The sequence below is a fragment of the Lacerta agilis genome, chromosome 8 (assembly GCF_009819535.1).
Source record: "Lacerta agilis isolate rLacAgi1 chromosome 8, rLacAgi1.pri, whole genome shotgun sequence".
Lineage (NCBI taxonomy): Eukaryota > Metazoa > Chordata > Lepidosauria > Squamata > Lacertidae > Lacerta > Lacerta agilis.
The window spans coordinates 40,628,839-40,651,641 of record NC_046319.1 but is presented as its reverse complement, the minus strand read 5'-3'; the positions used below and the strand labels follow the sequence as shown (position 1 = coordinate 40,651,641).

Here is a 22,803-nt window from a genome sequence, read left to right as displayed (position 1 = left end):
TTTGGTTGAAAATAGGTCTTACATTTGATACTGTTAGGTTGACTATGCTTCAAAGAAAATGGAAGAGAAGAACTCAGAATCTTGTGCATGGATTCCAATTTGCAAGTACATTTTAAGCATCTTTTGTGGAAGTGATGTGCATGGCCCATTAATACAATCCATAAAAAAAGCCAAAGGTGCCATTAACTGTGTGTGCTGTGTGATTAAAATGCATATGTAGTAAATAATAGTTAAGGTATATGGGAAAGCCCCTCCTTCTTTAATGGGAAAATCTCCCCACTGAATGCAAACAGCTCAAAAAGGCAACATGTATTCACTCCTTCATTGAAAATGATTATAAACTTGTCTCCATCCTATTTTTCACATAACTTATTGAGGTTCCAAGGAGGCAGAAAGGAGGCAGAACACAGGTTCATCATCATTATTTATTAGCTGTACAGCAGTATATTCTCCTTCCCAGAGTCCAAACCCCATTATGTATTTTTATAACATTTTATCTCATGTTGGTTTCCTAAAATAATGAAAAATATCACACAGTACAGCTAAGTACAAAAATGCATCAACCTAGAATCAGATAGCTAACCTGATAGCTCTCTTAAAAGCGATACATAGAAGAAAATTCTTTTTGAAATCAGCAAGACTGAGGCTCTATAAAAAGCTTACGTAGTTTTAACATGTGATGGTTCATATACAGGCATCATTTTGTATTTTCACATTATTCTTCTTTCTTTTTAATTAAAAACCCCAAATCTTTTAATTAATGACCTAGTATGATTTCTTGCCCTAGGTTTCAAGGGCTGGGAAGCCCTATACAAATTAACACCTTGGCTTTCAACACAGAATTCATAAACACAAAAAGTGAACAAAGAAAATTGAGTTGTGGAAACCTGAAACTCAAAAGGGAGTTTAAGTGACATGTTTCAAGACCAAGTCTATATATTTAGAAACGGAAATGGGGCGTGGAGTTCTATCATTACACTTGGCTAGCACTCTTCCACTAATTTGATAGGTTCCAATATTTAATTCGGGACCAATTCCTGCATAATTCATTTTTGTAAGAGTTTTAAAACAGGGGTGGGGAACTTGCAGTCCTCCAAATGCTGTCTGACTCCAACTCCCATCAGTGCCAGAGACAATGGTCAGAGATGAGGGGAACTGTAATCAAGCAACATCTGGAGGGCACCATGTTAGCTACCACTGGTTTAAAATAACAGGGTTCTCTTCTTTAAACTGCATCCCCCCCACAAACCTCTTAATTAAATGGAAAAAAAGATTAAAATGTAAAAAAAGTTATTTACAAGCTTGATCATTACAGAGATGCCCTGCAGAAAGCAAAGCATCTGGGAGGAAAGACACCAGCTGGAGCATGCCGAACCTACATTGCTGATGCAGAGCCAGTCAGTGGAAGGGTGGAGTTGGTGGGTGGGTGAGGGGGGAAAGCAAAAACCAAAATGCAATAAAAGTTTTACAACCCTCCTGAGTTCTGCATTTACATTTAAAAACCTCTATAGAGCAAAATGAGGCCAGAGGGCTTCAAGGAACGCGAAAGCAGATCCAGAGCAGTTAGTGTGGGCTCGAGTCCGGGCTTCCATGTTTTCCACGTTACGTGCAAAGGCTGTCCGTGGCCTGTCACTACAATGCAGTCCAGAGTTAACTGGATCCAGCGACCTGCAGGAGACCCCTGGGGACTCAAAAATATCCCCACGTTCCATGATCCGGTTATAGGCTAACATTAAACAGAGAGAGTTCTAGGCAAATCACTTTCTAACATCATTTGAAGTTTTGTTTCCCGAGTTGTTTGGTAAAATGGTCTAAAAATGATGCATTTCCCAAAGCCAAAAAAAAGGTTAAAAAGGAAAATAAAAATAAAAGGGATCGAGCCGCTTCAAAAGAGCCCAGGCCAGTTCAGTCAAGAGCATAACTCTTCCTCCATCACCGGTCCATCATGCTAAGAATCATCTCTGGGGTGAGGTCTCCATTGGGTGCTTCCACCGCAGCTGGCTGAGCTCCTGCTGTAGCTGCTACAGTCTCTGCTTCGGGCTCCTTCTTGACTTCCACTATAATGTTTTCAATTGCACCAGTGTTCTGGTCTTCCACCTGAATGATTGCTGTTGCTATCAAATAAGAATGGGGGAAAAGTCAGACTCTCTCTGGGGACACCACTTCACAGTATCTCAACACTAGGCACAATAACCATAGCTAAGGCTGTGTATATGCTGCGATTCTCTTGGCAGTGCAGTGTGTGGCGAAGAACTGTACAAACTCATAGCTGGACAACAGTGACTAGCTAAGGCCTCTCTAATTTTAACAATTTCAAGAGTGCTGGCAAAATTGGTCTCTGATCAATGTGGCTTCAAATTGGTATGTTTTTGATGGCTGCAGGGAGAGGAAAAATGTGTGTCAGACTGAGCATGAATATACAGCTGAGTCCCGCCCATGGAATGCCATCACAGGAAATGTACTCTGACATGTATTACTCACACATCTTTAAGTTGCATTTGGAGAGAAATAATAAATTTTTTTTTAGGCTCACTGTCTAAGGTTATAAAAATTCTCAATCATCATAGAAAGCTGACTTTTATCAAATCAGGCCATTGGTCCTTCTGATCCAGTCAGATGGGGCAGGGTATTAATTATTATTATTAATTATTATTATTACTACTACTACAACAACACTGACTGGCAGGGGCTGTCTAGGGTTTTGGAGCAGGGATTGATTCCCCAGCCCTACTTGGGAGATGTCAGCAACTGAACTGGGATCATCTGCATGCAAGGCATGTGCTGTTTACTGAGTTACGGTCTTCCCCTGTGGCTGCACAAGCTTCTGAGAAGAGGTTTTCATTACCTCCTGAGATGGAATGGACAGCATCTTGGTTTCATAAATGTTTCTGTTCCAACCCCCGATTTCTGAAATTTCTAGAAATCTGAACAAGAGTTCAGCCATTAACAATACCAAGATGCTCATAAATATCCAATTCAGGATCACCAAAGAGACTGACCAATTAGATTTGGTCATGCAAGTTCAATGTTAGTTGAGCAGAGTGTTAAGAACTAGCCGACCTGACCCTACATGTGCAAATGCTTCACCGAGAATCTAGTACTTGGTGCAAATTCCCAAGATAGTTGAGTACTCTGCCCTTCACAAGTTTCTAGACCTTTATGGTAGCAAATATTTTTGAAAATATGTTAAGTGATGATATCTGATTTCCCACTGATTGCCAGTCATATTTGTCTCTACTATAATGCACCTTGCAAACCCTTACACCTTGCAACCCCCCCCCCCCAAAAAAATACCACCTATGTACAATCTTCCTTTTTTTCCATGGCCCAGGACTTACGCTGGGGCTGTTTTGGTTGATTGGCTTTGCCTGGCGGCCTTCCTCTTCGCTTCTTAGCCGGTGGTGGTGCTGGAGCCACAGGTTCCACTTCCGGTTCAGCCTCTATTTCAACCGCCGTCTCCTCTTCTTCTTCAATATCATCCAATTCTGGCTCTGCATTTTCCTCTTCAATATTGAAAAAAAGAAAATTAAATCGGGGCATCTATCAATGAAAACAACAAAATGGGAACAGCTAATATGCTCCCCTAAGGCAGTATTGCCATTCCAGGTGTAAATCAGGAATGAATGAAATGTAGAACTTTGAAGATGTCAGTACATCTCTCCACAATGAAATGGGAGGGGAGGATTTATGACTGTACATTTGTGCTGGGGGTGGGGTGGAAGCAAGAAATTTATTTTTATTATCTATTCAGAATGCTCTTCAGTGGAATGGAGAAGCAGAATTTTGTTTAACTGTTGTTGTTTTTTTAAAAAACATATTGCAAATAAATAAATTGCCTCCTAAGGAATTTCATCAGCTACATCATGTGTGGGATACTGAACTTCAAGGCGCTCTAATGACTTCCCTATTAACTTTGGCCCGTCCTCCCCTTAAAATCTTTCAGATCTGCTTCAAAAGATTCCTAGTGCTTTCTGTCCATGTCTCTTCTCACTTCCACTCACTGAGCTGTCCTGTGACCACTATGAGCAAGTGTACAGATACGTACATACTTAGCATCTGGTTTGGGTCTTTTGTATATAACCTATCTTGCAAAGAGGTGCCTTGTGCACTGAACTGCATGTTAGAAATGACTCCCCTACTTTGCACTTGGAGGCACCAGCCAGAATCCCCAACCTTGACTTGGAACAGAACGGCATTGCAAGGGGTTGGACTAGATGACACTTGGGTCCCTTCCAACTCTACAATTCTATGATCCTATATAGGCTGTACGTAAAACAGGTGATGAGCCAGCCAAAAGGGAGGGAAAAATATCACCTCTACTGCCCTTTCTTGGAAGCTTAACATTAACACACTCATTCACACCCAAGATTTAGACCTGTTGTGGTGCGCCAGGTGGTAGGCAAAACAGATTTGGAGGCCAAAAACTTGGATGTTGCCATTATTATTATTATTTATTACATGTTTATACCGCCCTTTACTCTATAGCTGCAAGAAAAATTGCAGCTAGTAGTGTTTAAGTGACTCTTGGCAAGTTATTTGTTATGAGCGACATGCAATGTTTGGTAACTATAGAGCTGCATGAGAATATAATGCAGAGACTTGAGCACATAAGCAAGGTGAGGATATCACAGCTGTTTCACAGATAAGCTTACAGTTCTTACCACTATCAGAGGAGTCCTCTTTCTTAGAGCGCATCTTTCTCTTTCGCCCACGCTTCCCCTTCTTGGGCTCCCCTCCATTTTCTCCTTCGACTCCATCAGGGCCTGTGCAGTTATCTGCATGTCTGGCCATGGTGTTCTGATTTGAAAAAGCCATGTGAATGTTAAGACATTGGCTGTATCGAATTAGAGTACTTGAATCCAAGCATGACACACACACCCCGATTTATCCCCCAAATGAAAGCAATGATCTTGTTTGCCAAAACTGAGGCTAATCCCCAACATCAGAGGTAAGCTGTGGTGATGAGCCAAATTTTAAATTGTACACTTTACTTCTCCCAATAATCCCAACCAAAGAGAACATACACACCAGCAATCATATGCTTAACATAACCCCAAAGAGAGAACAGGAATCAGCAAGCGTATTTAGGTTTTGCAGCCCCTCCCATGGCAGTCCAGTCTTACGCACTGCTTCATGCAGCAACCTTGCCCCCAATCACTTACACGGCGTGTGAATGTTTTGCCACACTTGGAGCAAACAAAGGCGGCCGGAACAAAGTTTGGATCGTGGTAGCGTTTGAAGTGCATGTCAAGCAGCTGCTTCTGGCGGAAGGTCTTATCGCAATGGCTACAGGCATAAGGCTTTTCTCCAGTGTGGGTTCGCTTGTGCATAATCATGTGCCGTTCCTAGAAGGAACCAAGAACCAAGTCAGCAAGGGTGGGGTAGGGGATAACTCTAGGGAAAGAGTAGGCAACCTGGTGCCCTCCACATGTTCTTGGACCACAACTCCCATCAGCTGCAAACATGCTGATGCAAATTGTAATTCAACATCTGGTGGGCACTGTGTCGGTCTACATTATCCCGCTTTATTATTTTGAATCCTCCCCCACCTGATCTGCGTGCCTCACCCAGCCAGGGTGAGGATCACATTCAAACATTTACATATTCTTCACCTGTCGACATGCATAGTCACACTGGTCACACTTGAAGCGCTTCTCGTTCTTGTGAGATTTCTGATGCTGGATGAGTGCATACCGCTCATGGAATACAGCATCACAGTAACGACACTTCTTGCCCTGCTCAATGTAGGAATGCTGCTTCCGCAAATGGACACCTGGTAAAGAGAAATAGCCAGAGTGCTCTTTTACTGCATAGCATGTGAAATACATTGAGGTGCTCATGCTTACTCCCTAGAGATTATATTAATGTTCAGCTGAATGGGCAAATTCCTGCCCTGTTATGCTAAGATAAATATTTTAGTTCACAGTATTTTAGACTCCATGTCCTCTGTATTTGTTTTTCTGTATAGCATTGCTACTTTGTTCTGAGCCTTCAAGACAGGGTGGGATTAAAAATATAAATCTGTTATTGCACACATGGATTTATAGTGTTTTGGAGTCTGATATTTGCTAGGCTTATTGTTTTATAAGCTCCCACTTTAGCAAGTAGTTATGTGGCCCTCATAACCAAATAGAAAGAAAATCAGACCTACGAAGTAACCGCATTTATACACTGTATTACTTCTGAGGAGCAAAAAACAGCTTTTATGTCGTTTTCAGGCAATCTCTAAACAAGGCAATTTTTGCAGGGCCAGACCTGCATAGCTTTAGCAGCCTTCAGCTTGTTCTCTAGACCACCAAACTAATATCAATTGACCAACCAACTAGCCTTTCCTCTGAGAAGCCGGCACACCTCTTTTACTAGAATCTGGTACCTCAACCTCAAGGCACTCACCCAAGTCACTCTTCCGTGCAATAACAGTGTCACAGTGAGGGCAATGAAACTTGGCCACATTCTCTGTGTGCTTCTGCAGGATGTGCATCTTCATAGTCCCACTCTGGGTGAAGCGAGCATGGCAAATGTAACACTCGTAGGGCTTCTCACCTTTCAGAAGAGAGAAGCAGTTAGCAAGAGAGGCTCATTTGTGGGCAGTAAACTATCAAAGGACCTGAGGGATGGGCTTGGAGAGACAGCATCCCCTCAATCAAAGACAAATTATGGGGCAAAGAATGTAAAGAAGGGAGATCTCTCAAATGCTGCGTGGCAGATACAGTGGTACCTCGAGTTACAAATGCCTCGGGTTACAAACGCTTCAGGTTACAAACTCCACTAACCTGGAAGAGTTACCTCGAGTTGAGAACTTTGCCCCAGAATGAGAACAGAAATTGTGAGCTGGCGGCGCAGCGGCAGCAAGAGGCCCCATTAGCGAAAGCACACCTCTAGTTAAGAACAGTTTCAGGTTAAGAATGAACCTCCGGAACGAATTAAGTTTGTAACTAGAGGTACCACTATACAATGATCAGAGTTCTCTGTGGTTGAGTGACAATATATCTTTCTCTCCCAATTACAAAATATCCATCGCTCTTTGAAGCTGCTGTCAGGGAACTTCAAGTTTAATTTTAAGTGAGAGGTTATTACACTTCCCTAACAGTTTGAAAAAAAACAAGTACTGTACAAATTTTTAAAACGTCTGTAAGGAATCCCACTTCTTGAAATGCTGATCCAAGCAGTGACAATCGTCATAGCAGCCTTTAAGAAAAGCCACTAGAATATTAAGTCAGGAGGCCAGATACAGGATAACGGAAGTTTTTTATTTGGTTGTTTGTATTGTTGTATGTTATGTTCACTGTATGTTATGTTCACGTTTAATGAGGGTGGATTTGTGTATTGGGGGTGGGGGTTTGTGTTATGTTCAAAATAAAATTCCAATAAAAATTAAATAAATTAGAATGTTAAGTCAGACACCCCCCATCCCACTGTTTCTGAGATAATGCAGAAATTGCACACAAGTTTTACATGCCAAAGGAGCAGCGTGCACAGAACTTCCAGTGTGTGCTGGCCTCTGTGCCACCTCTGCAAAATATGTACCAGAATGGGTCCTCATGTGCCTCTTCAGTTTGTAAGTGTCCCTGCTGGCGTAGCTGCACAAGCTGCACTGGAATGGCCGCTCTCCAGTGTGAGAGCGAATGTGGCGTTTCAACTTGCTCACCTGTAAGTTAAGAATACCAAGATGGAATTTGTACCATAAGGAGAAAGGGCTTTGCAGTCACTGTCTTTTCACAAAAGAATCAGTGCTATTTTTACCTTTTTGCATTTCTTGAATTGTAAGATGAGACATACAGAAAACAGAATGGCTATGGGGCTAAAAGCTTTCTGGGAGCCAAAAAGCTGCTTATGGCCTGCCAATGTCATCTTTGATATTTCCACTTTGGGGCAACAGACCTCCCCTGCAAAACCAGAAACTGCATTTTTTTTTGGGGGGGGGGTAGTTCCAGGGGCACCTGGCTATACATGTTTTTGCATTTACGTGTGGACACCCATAACCGAACCCTTGCATAATATGCAAGTTACCTGTCTATTTAGGCACAGTGAATATATGGTCAAGAAACAAACAATATGACACAGACTTTGTTAACTCCGTATCCATTAAAAGAACCCAAAACCTCAAATGGGGGGGGGGGGGCGCCTGGAGAAGGATAATACCAGTAGTTAAGTGGGTATGGCCTACCTACTGCTACTACTACTAACGGAAAACTGGATTCAAAACGTACCTCCACGCTGGCATAGTCACACATGGAACACTTGAATGGCTTCTCGTGGGTGTGTTTGTAGCGGCGATGCCGAACTAACTCGCCACTTGTCACAAAGGCCATGTCACAGTCAGGGCACTTGTGAGGACGAGTACCTGAGAGATCCCAGAGACAAATATATATATATTTTAAAAAGTCTAAACAGGTATTGGCTTCTTCTGTAGGGAATATGTTTGCCTTCTTAATTTAAAGGTGCATCAAAGAATGGGCAAGAAAATCTCTATTTAAAAAAGACTGATTATTATTATTAAATACACTGATGCCACCATGCTAAGGGCCCGAAAGCTTGAAAAAGCTAAGTATGGTACATGTGGTTAAGTAAGACTTGTTTTCTATAGCATCCCAACTATAAAAAACCCAACTCCTACCACCCAATGACATAGTAAGGAATGTGACTGTGCCACAGAGAAGCAATTGATGCAAGGCATTTTTATTTCAATTATGCTTCTGTTTTATTGGAAGTTATGTTTTGGACTTTGTGGGGTGATCAAAACTATGCAGATTGGTTACAGGTAGGTAGCCGTGTTGCTCTGCCATAGATGAAACAGATTGGTGTTAACAGTAATGAAGCCAGTAATTCTTAGTGTTTCAAAAGGAAGTTTCCAGCCCTCACAGACAAAAAAAAGGAAACTTCACAGTATGATATGGCCTCTAGGACAAGGACTGGTTGGGACACCTGAAATGCTCAGGTGTCCAGATTGAAAAAAAATCCAGTCTGTCACTTCAGTGTCAAATTCATATGAGCCTCAACCTTCCTTCTGCAACCCCAAGCCTAGTGTTCAGTTAAGGCACATTAAGATTCACCATAAAAAACCCATTCAGGTCTTTTTGCATATACCGGTATGAGTTTTGGCTAACAAAGCTTTACTCAGAGTATACCTAATGAAATTAATGGATGTAATTCAGTCACGTCTTTTAATTTCAATGGGTATTCTCCAAGCAGAACTAACATTAAATACAGCCCTGTTTGCTTATTCAGTAGATTTAATCACAACACTTGCCTCTTATATCACAGAATCTAAAACTACTGGTGGACCAATATTAGCACAAGGATGGCTTGAGTTTGTAGCTCCCACAAACCAAGAGGCAGGTGCCAGAAAAAATGCTTATGGGTTGGCAGCATCACCTAAACCACAGATGGGAAACTTGCCTGAAGCAGTCCCATTCTTCCATCACATTAGAAACATTCTTCCTTTTTTTTTGGCTTTTTAGTCTTTCCCCAACTTTTATATGCAGTGTCAGAAATGCTGGAAGGGGCAGCATTTTATTTGATAAGTATAAAGCTTTTAAAAAACATTTTTTTCCTGGTCGTATGGCTTGGTGAAAGCCTGAGAACAAATTGCTAGGTTTCTGCCATCTGCAGTGTGTGTTTTTGTTTGTTTGTTTGTATAGTCAGAAAGGAATTGCTTTCATTAGGTTTCTAAAACATTTGATATATTGGTCTGTTGTACTTAAAAATAATTCACTGCATACTTATTCATGCATCATCCCATTACACCCAACAGCACTTATTCCTGAATAGACTTGCCTAAGTTTAGGGACTCTAGCATGAGGTAGTCACTGTGAAAATTTAAGCACGGTATCGTAATTCTCATTCTGGATCAATTAATCCAGAAGCCTTGTGTCTGGCTCCATCCATCACTGGCTCTGGCATACAGCCTCCGATACACTAACCCTGAGGGACTGTGCCCCCCAACAGAAACAGAGGTCACCCTTTTCCTTTAAAGTACCTGTGTGAGTGTTGAGGTGATTTCTCAGCAATGTGACTGTCCGGAAAGCTCTGCCACAAAGATGGCACTTGTGCGGCCTCTCATCTGTGTGGCTTTTCATATGACGGTCCAGGTTTGAACGGCGTGGGCAAGTGTAACTGCACAGTTCACACTGGAATGTCTTCTTCACTCCTGTCCAGAAAGCAAGCCTCTTTAGCAGTCTTAAAATAGCAACCCTTTTATATGCATAAATGACTGGAGCACCACAGAGGCAAATCCAGTTCAAAGTCCCCACTTTGAGGCAGGATCCTCCTCATGTTTTTCTTCCACCCCACTTCCAATTTCAAGGCACCTATCCAAAGGGGACAAAGTATACCACATCAGATTAAACCAGGGGATAGCATTAATAAAACCAATAGAAGTAGATCAAACAAATTAATTAAGGAGGCAACTCCACAACTCTGGGTAACACTAATCTGAGGGAAAACTAAGTAATTTACACCCTGAAATCCACCCATCACCCCTGTATTTGAATCTTCATGGAAGGCAACACCAGATTCTTTTTTTTATTATTTAAAAAAAAACCTTTCTTGAGCTCAACAGGTCACAATGAGGCATCAAAGACAGTCAAGTCTCCTATTAAAACGTATCTGGGTTTCAAGGCTGGCAAGGCTCTTTGCTCTAAGATGATTATTTATTCAGGAACAGAGCAGTAATTCCTATCCAGAACAGATACTGAAGATGCCCCCCTTCTGCTCCCCAAATCCAATGTCCCATGTACCTTTCTTTTTAATTTTTGTTGGCTTGGGGGGTTTCATGTTGCCCACCACCTTCTCCGCATTGACCTCTGACAACAAGCCCTCCTGTTGCTCCTCTTCAAAGTCGTATACAGACACGTCCACATCTTTTCCCTCCTCAGTATAACGAAGTTTGCTTTTTTTGGTTTTCTTTGTCTTTTTGGCTGGGGGCTGATAGTCTGGGTCTTTCTGCCAATTAGGATCCTCCTGGGGCTGAAGTTCACCTTGCTCCAGCGTCTCCACCTCACCATTTGCACCAACTTTTACCACCTGGAAGCCTTCCGGCAAAGGGAGGGTGTGGCAGATCATAGGTTCCCCTTCCTGGAGGCCTCCTTTGGAGACCTCATTTTCGTAGGCCCCCTGAAGTTCTTCCACAGAAGTGGTAGCAACAGGTACAGACACTGGGACAGGCACCTGGACAAGTTGGAGCTCGCCCAAGTTTATAGGCTGCTCTTCCATATTCACAACTTGTAGGGTTATTATTTGCGTGTCATCCACAGTAGCCTCAGCTTCCTGTTGCACAGTGCCTTCCATGACCTCTGTCTTCATCTGAAGCAGCGTTGGATCAAGCTGCTCCATCATGACCATCTGGACACCAGCATTGACTTCCTGTACCACTTCAGTCCCATCTGCCTGGTTGGGTGGCATTGGGCAAGCATCCTCCTCCTGCCCACCTTCCCGGCGCCTTTGATAGGTCTTCCTTTCTTTGCCTTTAATGAAAGTTTCAGACTCTTCGCCAATAGCTTCAACTGCCTCCCCTTCCATGTCACCTTCCTGCTGGAAAACAGAGGGAGAGACAAAAGCTACACTTAAGCAGTTGTTTCAGCAGCTTGCAAGAAATGGGGGGACAGATTCTCACACCTTAAGCAATCTGATCACATATGAATGACATTGCATTTGCCGAAAAAAAGAAATGCTCAGAACCAAGACCCCTGCTCACAAATATTATGGATACAACTCCTTACACACTCTTGATATAGGTCTGTAATGTGAAAAAAGAGGAAGAATTGTAATTCATTCTGACTCAGGATTTGGGGGACAAGATCACGCTACAAGCATACGTGCATTTTACACTTCTTACTTCCTCCTGCATCCCATGAGTCAGATGCAGTATTTTTGGGCTAATGCAAAGCTGCTTCTGAATTTTTTGTCCCTCCCAAAAAGTGTCAAAAAGATTGAGAGTCTCTGGGGACACCATGAAATCCCCTCTGCCATTACTTTCAGCAGTAGCCATTAATCAAAAGTGAAAAGAAACGGCAAGTTGCTCTGGCTGCTCATGGAAATAAATGGTCTAAATGTGCTGTGGTGTACCAAAATGGGACAGATGAGGCAGCAACCCCAAAATAAAATGTCAGAAAAGCACAGCCTCCAAATATTGAATACTTTGTTTTGGATCAGCCAGCTTTTGCAACCATACCCTTCTTTACTGTGCTCATGTTGCTTTTCCCGAAGCAGAAAAAATCAACTAAGTGGAAGGGAAACTGGAACAAACCAGAGCAGCTCATGGAAACGCCATTTACCTTCCCGCCGGAGCGGTACCTATTTATCTACTTGCACTTTGATGTGCTTTTGAACTGCTAGGTGAGTAGGAGCTGGGACTGGGACTGAACAACGGGAGCTCACCCCGTCGCGGGGATTCAAACCGCCAACCTTCTGATCGGCAAGCCCTAGGCTCTGTGGTTTAGACCACAGCGCCACTCGCGCCAGCCTGCATAGTAGGTGAGGCAAAAAATAATAATGCTATGTTGATTAGCTCTGAGATAAAACAACTACATTCACTGAAAGGCAAGTAAGTATCTTCTGGAAGCAGAGTAAAAACTGGCTATTTTGAACCACTATTTGGTAGGTGGTGTTGAAGAAGAAGGGATTATGGCTTAACTTCTGTTTTGCTTTAAATATGTTAACTTGCTTAGGTGTTTAGCGCACATGCAAGACACCACTATCCTGCACAGGATACGTTAGACCCTGGGATCTATTCCATCTCTTTGAAAGTAACAAAAGTGAGGCTGATGTAGGACAAGGATTGTCTTGATGAGTATACAAGGTATAAGGAATGTTTTCTACCTTCTTCACACTTAACCTTTGGAAAACACTGCTCTTGTCCATGCACTTCAAATTTCCTCCAACATAACAGATACTTTTAGAGCCCATGTGATTGTTGATACTGCAGCAGCATCCAATATTTTTCAAAATAATGATTTCAGTCAGTATAAGAAACGTAAAATTGACAAAGCAATGCAAAACAAATTGACATGCAATGAATCCCACTGGTTTTAAGTTAGTTTCCTGCTTTCTGCAAGCAGCTGTCTGAGTATCTCAGTATTACATCCGCCTGCATGACAGTTAGCAGTGAGATTCAACGCATGCGCTTAATGAGCTCTCCTGTCACCCTGCCCAGAAACTGACCACATGATTCGCAATGTGGGTGGGTTGCTTTGCTTGTCAACACTGACAGCCTTACATCTCTTGCCTAAACTTCCCCACAAAATAAATCATTCCATATCCTAGCAGGCCAGCTAATGTTTCCGCATAGGAGGAAAGAGGGGGGAAATCCAGAAATCAGAAGATCAGGAAAAAAGTGAATATTTGCTTAGCTTGATGCTCTAAAAGTCACCTCTATAGGACTAAGTTTTGAGACAACCCAATGACTCACCTTCTGATCAACCATACCATGCCTGTTGCGTGTGTGCGTGCACCCGCCCTTAAAACAAAAGGAATAGAAGCATTGATGGAAAGGCTACAACATGCTGTTCATCAACAAGCACCACAGCATTTAATTTGAGCATCTGTAAGTGGAAGCATGTGCAATTTGGGCTTCTACAGTTGTGAGGCTTTATAGGAGAACCAGCCCACTTAGAATTTGCATAAAGGCATATTGCCACTTTAGTGTAGTAATTACATTTATGGACCACAAAATAGCTTTTACCCTTTTTATCCAAAATAAATTTCATGAAAAACATTATTATAAATTATAAAAATAACAGGTGACAAGCACTATCTTGAAATAATAATAATGATAATAATAATAATAATAATGATAATAATATTTCAAGTACAGTGGCTGCTCGGGTTGCGAACGTGATCCGTGCAGGAGGCCCCTTTGCAACCTGCAGCGCCGCCTCTGCGCATGTTGTGATTTGGCGCATCTGCGCAAGCGCAAAGTTCAATTTAGCGGTTCTGTGCATGCGCCGAAACCCAGAAGTAACCCGTCCAGGTACCTCCAGGTTAGGCACGAGCGCAACCTGAAAAAACGTAACCCGCAGCGTTTGCAACATGAGGTATAACTGTACACCTGCCACTCTGGGTGACTTCCAACAAAATTAAGGAACACATTAAAAGCTTCCTGAAACAGGGCTGCCTTCAGATGCCTGAAATATGAGGGATTGGCTCTACTAAAAGATGCCTGCTAAAATATAGGAGGGCATATTTTCAAAAGTGTAGTATTTTTCTTCAGAGCTATTGTTCTCACTTGTATACAATGTTAAAAAACCACACACACCAATCTTAACATTTATTTAAGGAACTTGACAGCTTCAATGAAAAAAACCCTCAATGGGACAGTTGCATCATGATGCGGGGAAGTTCAAACAAGGCTCTGAATCCACAGAATACACTCAAGTCATTGATGCTACACAATGGTCCAGACAGCTAAGACAGTACCACCTTTTAGAGAAAGCAATTTATTTAATCAAAATGCAATTGTGATCACTCCTATCTGTTGACTACAACATAACTGGCATCCAAATCTGCCTCAGCTTGTATTTTCCTTAACATGGTAAAGAAAGAAAATGCCACTTGCTTACTTTCTATGCCTGAACAGCCATGTTCAAGGGAAAGTTTTGTATGTAACCATGCTGTTTTAAAATTATGATATCATGCATGATATTAAGTGGTTAACCTAAAGGTTCACAACAAACATGTTTTTGCTCCACTACATGTAAATTATCATGAACAACCAAAGAGGCAGACAGTAATGAGACTTTATTAACAACTTTACAAAAGCCGTTCCCTAAATACAGAAAACAACAAATAAAACTCAGGTTATAGTTACCCTAAAAATGTTAATACTGGTTTTTTTTCTAAAAGCAGCACCCTATGCCTTGAGCTAAATTTCCAACATTTATTTCCAAGTAAAGGTAAAGGTACCCCTGACCGTAAGATCCAGTCGCGGACAACTCTGGGGTTGCACGCTCATCTCGCTCTATAGGCCGAAGGAGCTGGCGTTTCGTCTGCAGACAGCTTCCGGGTCATGTGGCCAGCATGACTTAAGCCGCTTTGGTGAACCAGAGCAGCACATGGAAACGCTGTTTACCTTCCCACCTATTTATCTACTTGCACTTTGACGTGCTTTCCAAGGAGCTAGTATTAAAAAGGGATATATTCTGCATCAATGGAAGATACTTCTCCAAAAAGTTCTGTTAACTTTTTAAAAGATTCAACTTGAAGGCAATGATTCACTATTGTACAATAGCCACCTAGGTGGTTTCATGGAAACACCTATCATGAAAGCTGAGTCAAATCATCTTATTCAGGGGCAGTATATCTCTAAACACCAATTGCTACAGGGGAGAGCTCTTGCCTTTAATCCTGTTTTCAGGCTTCAATTTTAGTTGAAAACTTTTGTAATTAAGATGTTGGACTAGATAGACAATTAATTGGATCCAGGAAGGCTTATACGTTAAGGATCATAAAGGTGAATAAGGCATTTTTTTTTTTACCTTTGCTAGGTCAAATGCTGATTTTAATGATTCTGCCAAGGCTATTTTAGAAATGCTTATGAGCAACTCATTTCACTCCAGAAAAACCTGGGAGTCAGTTATTCACACCCAAGAATTGAGTACCTAGGACAGTGTTTTTCAACCAGTAAGTGACCAAGATCCCAAGCTTATATGAAAGCTTTAAAATAAAGTATGCAAATGTGTGAGCTTTCAGTTAATGTTTAAGTCATTTTACACACATGTAAGAATTCAACATACTGTAACCAGAGTTGGAAAATTTCTGAGTATCCAGCATGTATATTTCCCCACTAGCCCTTGTTTAGCTTAGCTTGCAGTAAATTGTGCCCCAAAGTCTTATTGCAACTGATCAGGAATATCAGAGCTCCTCTTCCATAAAAACTCTGCCCTAGAAGCTTTCACTAATGTGGTTTCTTTGCCTCCAAAGAAGCAGGGAATACTGGAGTGCTTTCAAATAGCAGCTCTACTCAGCTATGCCTCCTCCAATCCCAGATCCCTTCCTCCTCTATTTTAAAGAGTTTTGAAAATGATCTTACAGTAGCAGTCAACCATGACCAAAGGCAAAACCAGTGTTTGTCTCTCACGATCTTTCTGTCAAGAGCTGGAGAATACATCAGGTGCCATTAGGAGCAACCCTTTTGATATGAATGCTCCTTCTTGACACTGGGGAATCAACAAGGTATCAAGGTGACCCACCATTGGGATTAATCAGAGAATATGCAGAAAAAAGATATTTCCCAACACTAGCTTATGAATCCATCTTCTGGGTTAAGTGGAGGGTGAGAGAGAGAAAAGATCTCAACCCCTCAACACTTGCCTTTTCTAAGCTGGACTCCTCTGGCTGACACCTTGTTTCACTTTCTTGCCAATGTAAAGAAAATCCCTTTGGCTTCAGTTTGCAAGATCTGCTTGCAAGAAGCCAACACAAAGATCTATGAACTCAGAACAAAACTGTTAAGTTCCAGGGAGCTTGAAAGCAACTGGAGGTTGCCCCAGGCTCAGTGATGAGTACACACACAGACACACATACATACAATAGGTATGGGGAACCTTTGGCCCTCCAGATGTTGTTGGACTACAACTCCCATCAGCCCCAACAAGCATGGCCAATGGTCAAGGATGAAAAAAACTGTAGTCCAGAACAGAGATGTGAAGGCCCGGAAAACCCCCGGAAAAATACCCGTTTTTTCCTGAAACCTTTTTTGCCCCCCCCCCCCAAAATTGGAAAAACCGTTTCAATCCAAGCAAACATTCAGTTTTTAGAAGTCCACAATAACTGTGATAATGACAGACACAACAGAGTACTGTAGTTGCAGAAGCAGAGACTGAAACTGATTACAGCTCAGAAAATGATTCTGATTAAATTTCATGCTCATTCATTGAAATTTAGTCCCACCTCCTTCTTCAGTTCTTTTTATGAGAATGTTTTTTTAAAAAATATTGTGGAGAGGAAATATGAATAATTGTTACTTCTGGATTTTTAAAAGTTGTTTTGTTTTGTTTTTTGTTCCACATAAGCTAGTAAACAGTTCAGGAGATTGTTGCTCCGTTTGTTACAAATACAAATAAATATTATTTTAAAAGTAAATTCTGTTTGTAATAATTGTTGGATACACTATATTTTTAATATGCTAGTTGTGATAATTTTATGTCCATTAAATTTTTTCCCTCAGAAGCCGCAGATATGTGTAAAAGCATAAAATGCTATGCATGAGATGCTATTTAAGCCATTTGACAGCAAGCAATGGAGAAGGTCTATTTGGATAACACAGAGATAAATTTCCTCTTTCTTGATAAGTAAGAAGTTTCCAAGACTGTACCCAGAGGGAAAGCTAAGGGTTCCCTTGTTTAAGTGGAACCATTTCCACTCAAGCATTCATACCTCAATGGTAGAGCAATCGCTTTGCATGTACAGTGGTACCTTGGGTTACATATGCTTCAGGTTACAGACTCTGCTAACCCATAAATAACGCTTCAGGTTAAGAACTTTGCTTCAGGATAAGAACAGAAATCGTGCTCTGGCGGTGCGGCGGCAGCGGGAGGTCCCATTAGCTGAAGTGATGCTTCAGGTTAAGAACAGTTTCAGGTTAAGAACGGACCTCCAGAACAAATTAAGTACTTAACCAGAGGTACCACTGTATAAAGATTTAGGCTCAATCTTTGTCATCTCTAGTTAAGAGGAATCAGGTGGCAAGTGATGAGACAGACTCCTGCCTGAGACCATGAAGAACTGCTGCCAATCTGAGAAGACAATACTAGGCTAATCTGACTTTATATAAGGCAATTTTCCATGTTCTTAACAACAGAGTCTATGCATATCAATTCAGAACTAAGTTCCACTGAGTTCAAAGCAGTTAACCCCCAGCTAAGTGGTTATAGGATTGAATCAAGAAGACTTGAAATTTATTTTAAAATACAAAGGTTGAGTGAACTCTAAATATCCTGAGTTCCATACTACATGTTACAAAGGCCATCACATTTTGTAACTACAGCTATGTTAATAAAATAGGCTGATTGAAGCTACTCCAGTGTTCTTATTTTACATATTTATCTGAGTCCAATATCACCTCTGAATGTACTGTACAAACTGTAAGTTACTTATATGTAGCGGCACAGTAGGGAAAGTGAAATTTACAAAAATAAATGAATTCCACCAGGTACAAGAATTCACATTAAATGTGACCTTAAGTTTTGAAAATAAAGTTAGGTTCCCTAGCTATGAAGCAGATTCCCAAACTGCTGCCCACTGGCTCAACCATTCAGAATATTTCATAAAACACACCAAGTTTTGTGGGAAGTAGCAAGGGTACATTTAATCCTTAGCAGTACTGCTAAGAATTCAACAACTGCAACATTAGAATCAATTGATACATTCAGATCTAAAACCAAGGTGAATACCTCAATATGCCAGGAGTTTTCTGGAAGTTTTACAGCTATATGAGAGTTCAACACAGGTGGAGATAAAAAGGTAAGTAGAAGCAGTTTGTTGGCATAGTGTAGGTGGAACATAACAACAGGCAAGTCTGAACTATAGCTCAGAAGACCAAGCTATTAGAGGAAGAATGTATCTGATACTGGGGGAAATTTGCTAAGATTTAATCCTAAAAACATTAAGAAGATGCTGCTGGATCAGGCCAATGGCTCATCTAGTCCACCATCCTGTTCTCACAATGACTAACCAGATGCCTGTGGGGAACTTGCAAGTAGGACATGAGTGCAACAGCTCCTTAAAGGTAAAGGTAAAAGTCCCCCTGACTGTTAGGTCCAGTTGCGGATGACTCTGGGGTTGCGGCGCTCATCTCGCTTTACTGGCTGAGTACAATTCCCAGGAACTGGTATACTACCTCTGACAGTGGAGGTAGAACATATCAATTATGGCTAGTAAGTTGTTGATGATATTCTTGACCTCCATATATTTGTTTAATCCTTTTTTAAAGCCAACCAAGTTGGTGGCCATCACTTCCTCCTATGGGAGACAGCACCATAATTTAACTATGTGCTATGTGAATAAGTACTTTCTTTTATCTGTCCTGGAATCCCCAATGAAATAAATGGAACTACAGTGCACTGTTACATAGGCATGTCCTTCAGATGTTAGTGCAGCCTAGTCCCAACAGTTTAGCTTTTGCTCAATAGGGAGTCTACAGCCAACACCATCAGATTAGCATGAATATGTAAGAGTAGCCTTGATTAAGTTACTCCCCACCTCTCAAATTCATTTGTTCCTTTGCACCACTTTGTACAGTACACTACTTGCCCAAAGCCTGCAAAAGAGTAAGTTAAGGAGCACACAAGGTCCACCTGTTTTCATGGTAGGAAAGTTTGAAAAAAGTAAAATAAGAAACAGAATGTAACCCATAAAACAGCTTACTGTGGTTATTTAGAGATGACTCATTTGCATTACAAAGTGACAGACGAATGACAAATGGGCAAGACTTTAGAACTGTGTTTTAAAATATATGTGGGTGAGGGATACTAGTTTGGAATACACTTTTATGTTTAAATGGCTATTCAGACAATCATTACAATATTGGGAGCCCAAAAGAATATTATTATTTTTTTGGAAATCAAGCAGAATTCTATTACAGCAAAACAGCAATGATGGCCACTGACAACATAGAAGCATTAGCTACATCAAGATGCTGCACCAACTATGAGCTAGCATAATACAATTATAGTAGCATGGGTCTATTATTTCACTTAAATCTCCCCTCATGGACCACCTCATTCTGTAAAGAACATGTAACTGTAAATAAATGGTCAGAATCAAAGCTGGTTAGCTATGACCAATACCCCTCCTCTCCCCATTTTAGAAGGCAGTTCACCAGTGTGATGCAATTATGACTGATCCGTCAAGATTACCCAGGATGGCTTGGGCAACTTGCTATCACTCACCCTAACCTACTTTGGAGAAATACATCTAACAGGCCCCGCAATTTCACACTAGCAACCTCAAGCATGTTCTCAACTGCTCAGATTAAATTGACAGCATAAACTCAGAGCAATATATTTTAAAACAAGGCATATAAAGTAATATGCAAATTTCTGGTATATTCCCTTTGTGAAAGTTCCTTTCTTAAAATAAAACCGCAGGAGAACCTTCAGAAAGATACAGAGTCAAAGTAGTAATAAGACTTCTCTCCTTCAGGGCTGGGAGGGACCCCTCCCCCAAACCTTCTTGGATTTATGGCATGAGGATGTGTAAAGGAAGATCTCTACAACCTCCGGAATTGCGTGGCCCAATTTTCTGGCAATTTTAGAGGACTTTCCCTTAAAGTGTTACTTTTTCCCCTTTAAGAATAGTATCTGCACAAAGATAATCGGGACTAGGTGGTAGCAATCGAGGCCAAAGTCGTGACTGGGAGTATGAGTGAGATCGTGAAGTCTCCTCCCTTCCTTGACACCATCCTAACTTTACGAAAGGACCTTCCCCGGTAAAGGTGAAAATGGGAGCCCCGCGTGAGCTCCTTCCCGGTTCCAGGCCGGGCGGGCGGGCGGGCTCGGGCGTCCCCGCCTGGCGCTCTCCCGCGCTGCATGGCGCTGCAGCTCAGCCTGCCTTGCAAGAGGGAGCTCGAGTCCCGATCTTGAGCTCGCAGCGCCTCTCACTCCGCAGCGCGCACAGCGAGGCGGCGGCCGGCGGGAGCAGGCGGGCAGGGACGGGCAGCGCGGACACACAGGACCATCGGGGGAAAAGGACGCGGACGGAGGAGGCCGGGGACGGTCAGCTGGGACGGGACGAGGACGTCCGGGCATGGGGAGGAGGGAGAGAAAAGCAGAAGCGGAGACGGGCGGGAATCGACGCGGGGCGGAGGCGACCGGGCGGAACGAGAAGCGAGCCAGAAGAGGCGGGAGGTGGCAGGATTAGGCCGCAGGTTAATGGGGGCGGCTCGGAAGGAGCTGGGAAATGGGGGGGGGGGGAGGAAACCAAATCGACTCGGCCAGGATCAAGGCGGGCGGGTGGGTGTTTTGAACAGAGGTTTTTGGCGGGGACAGGAACGCCCGGGGTTAGTCGTTTCCATAATGGCGGACGAGTTAAATAAAAACCGAGTCACTCCAGCAGGCCGTGGTTGCCGGCGGCCGAGAGGGTGAGGCGGCGGCGGGCTGGGCAAGGCCGAGCAAAGCAGCCGCGCCTCTGTCTATTTATCCAGGCCCGGCCTGGTTCCGGCAGAGGCGCTGCACTGGGAGGCCGATGGGCGGCAGTACCAGGCCGGCATCAGGGCGATGGGGACGGTAGAGGGAGACAAAGCCCCGCTCCCCATCGGCGGCGCCGCGGCGGGTCCCAGCCCGAGCCCCATCGTGACACCTAGAGGCCGGAGAAAGCGACTGCAAACCCCCCGCGCTGCTTACCTGTCCCGGAGGCGCCTCCGGGCCGCCCCTGCTGCCCCGGGCCCCGCCCCGCTCGGGCCCTGCGGAGCTCCTACTGCCGCTGCCCCGCCGCTAGCGGCCGCCGCCAGCGCCCAGCACCAGCTCGCGGTTTAATCGTTCCACAGTCGCCTCGGACACAAAATGGCGGCCGAGACGAACAGTGCGCCTGCGCCAGCCCGGCAGCCGCGGCCGCCGAAGCCGAGCGAAGGGAGGAGGGAGCGGGAGAAGCGGCCGCGCGGAGCACCATGGGAGGAGCCGCTGGGCGCCAACTTCAAATAGAGGACCTAGAAGGGCCGCGGCGGACGTGAGGGCGGGTGTCGCTGTGACGTCACGCGCGGCCTGGGCCGAGGGTGCAGAGCACTTGCACGTTGCAAGCGCGGGCAAAGGGATTGGTTCCGCGATGTGGCGCCCTCTTGAGGTGACGCTGGCCCTGTTGCCACCTGTCGAAAAAGGAAAATCTCTGGCGACGGGCGGGGGTGTCACGGGCGTCGTGTTGGTATAATCACGAGCAAATTGGTTTAAACATGTCCAGAACCAAAATAGGAGAGCTTGGATATGTAAGTTAACTGCAGCTTGTCAGAGGCAGTTTGTGATTGCACACCTTTGCCTCAAAATAGAGATGCCACTTATTTTTATATTGGGATCCAACCTTTAACAATCCCCTAGTAGCCAGAAATTCAACAGGCAAAGCTGTCACCTGTCAGTGTATATCTGTGTTGAGAAATACTGCTATCCTTTTTAATTTGATGCACAGACATTAAAGCCCTGATACCCAAAAGAGCGGGGGTGGGTGGGATACATAGCTGTCAACCTTCCCTTTTTTTGCGGGAAATTCCCTTATTCCAGCGCCGTTTCCTGCTGCTATCCCAGATTGTTAGATATCCTGTAAATTTCCAGGATTTCAAAGGAAGCAGCTCCTCTCCCTTCCTGCTGGCCAGGGAGGCTCTTCAGCTGTGTTGCTCACCAATAAGGAGTCTGAGAATGACTGGGGGGGCGGAGCTTGCATGCCTTGTGCCTATAAAATCGGCCGCGTTGCCTGGGGACTCGCCTTTGCTTCAGCGCTTCCCAGCGGTGTGGTTTCCTTGCTGCTGTATCCCTTTGCTGGGTTGCTGCGCTGTGGGAACCACTGCTTGAGGCTTCGTTTGGCTGCTGGCTGGGCTTTGGGCCTTTGGCTCGGAAAGTACCTTTGCTCGGAATCGGATGGATACTAACATCGACGGCCCACTCACCCTTGCCGGGGATAAGGTCCTTCTGGAGTGGGGAGCACATAGGGGAAAGAGAAGGAGCTGCTGGTTGAGTACAATGGTGGGCGGTGATCTTGTGGGGGGGTCTTTTGGATTTGTTTTGGAGGCTCCTTCAATTGACTGTTATGGGGGAAAAGGAAAGGAGCTGGTTGACTAAAATGGCGGGCAGCGATCTCGTGGCGGGCGGAGGCTGCCACCGCCTT

General features: G+C 43.5%; 1 protein-coding gene across 2 annotated transcripts; it reads right to left on the bottom strand.

Moving 5' to 3' along the window:
- Positions 1-411: 411 nt before the first annotated feature.
- On the bottom strand, positions 412-21,435 carry CTCF (CCCTC-binding factor). 2 transcript variants are annotated; one of them, XM_033158870.1, is made up of 11 exons: positions 21,339-21,435; positions 10,740-11,529; positions 9,980-10,150; positions 8,211-8,344; positions 7,528-7,648; positions 6,394-6,543; positions 5,613-5,773; positions 5,163-5,345; positions 4,662-4,797; positions 3,339-3,503; positions 412-2,114 (listed from the first exon to the last, which is right to left on the bottom strand). In XM_033158870.1, exons 2-11 carry the CDS (start codon positions 11,518-11,520, stop codon positions 1,933-1,935), a joined length of 2,184 nt encoding a protein of 727 aa, XP_033014761.1. In that variant the 5' UTR covers positions 11,521-11,529; positions 21,339-21,435; the 3' UTR covers positions 412-1,932. The 2 variants fall into 2 exon arrangements, with proteins under 2 accessions (XP_033014761.1, XP_033014760.1); XM_033158869.1 differs by having other exon boundaries at positions 10,740-11,532; positions 21,339-21,422.
- Between the last annotated feature and the right edge of the window lie 1,368 nt (positions 21,436-22,803).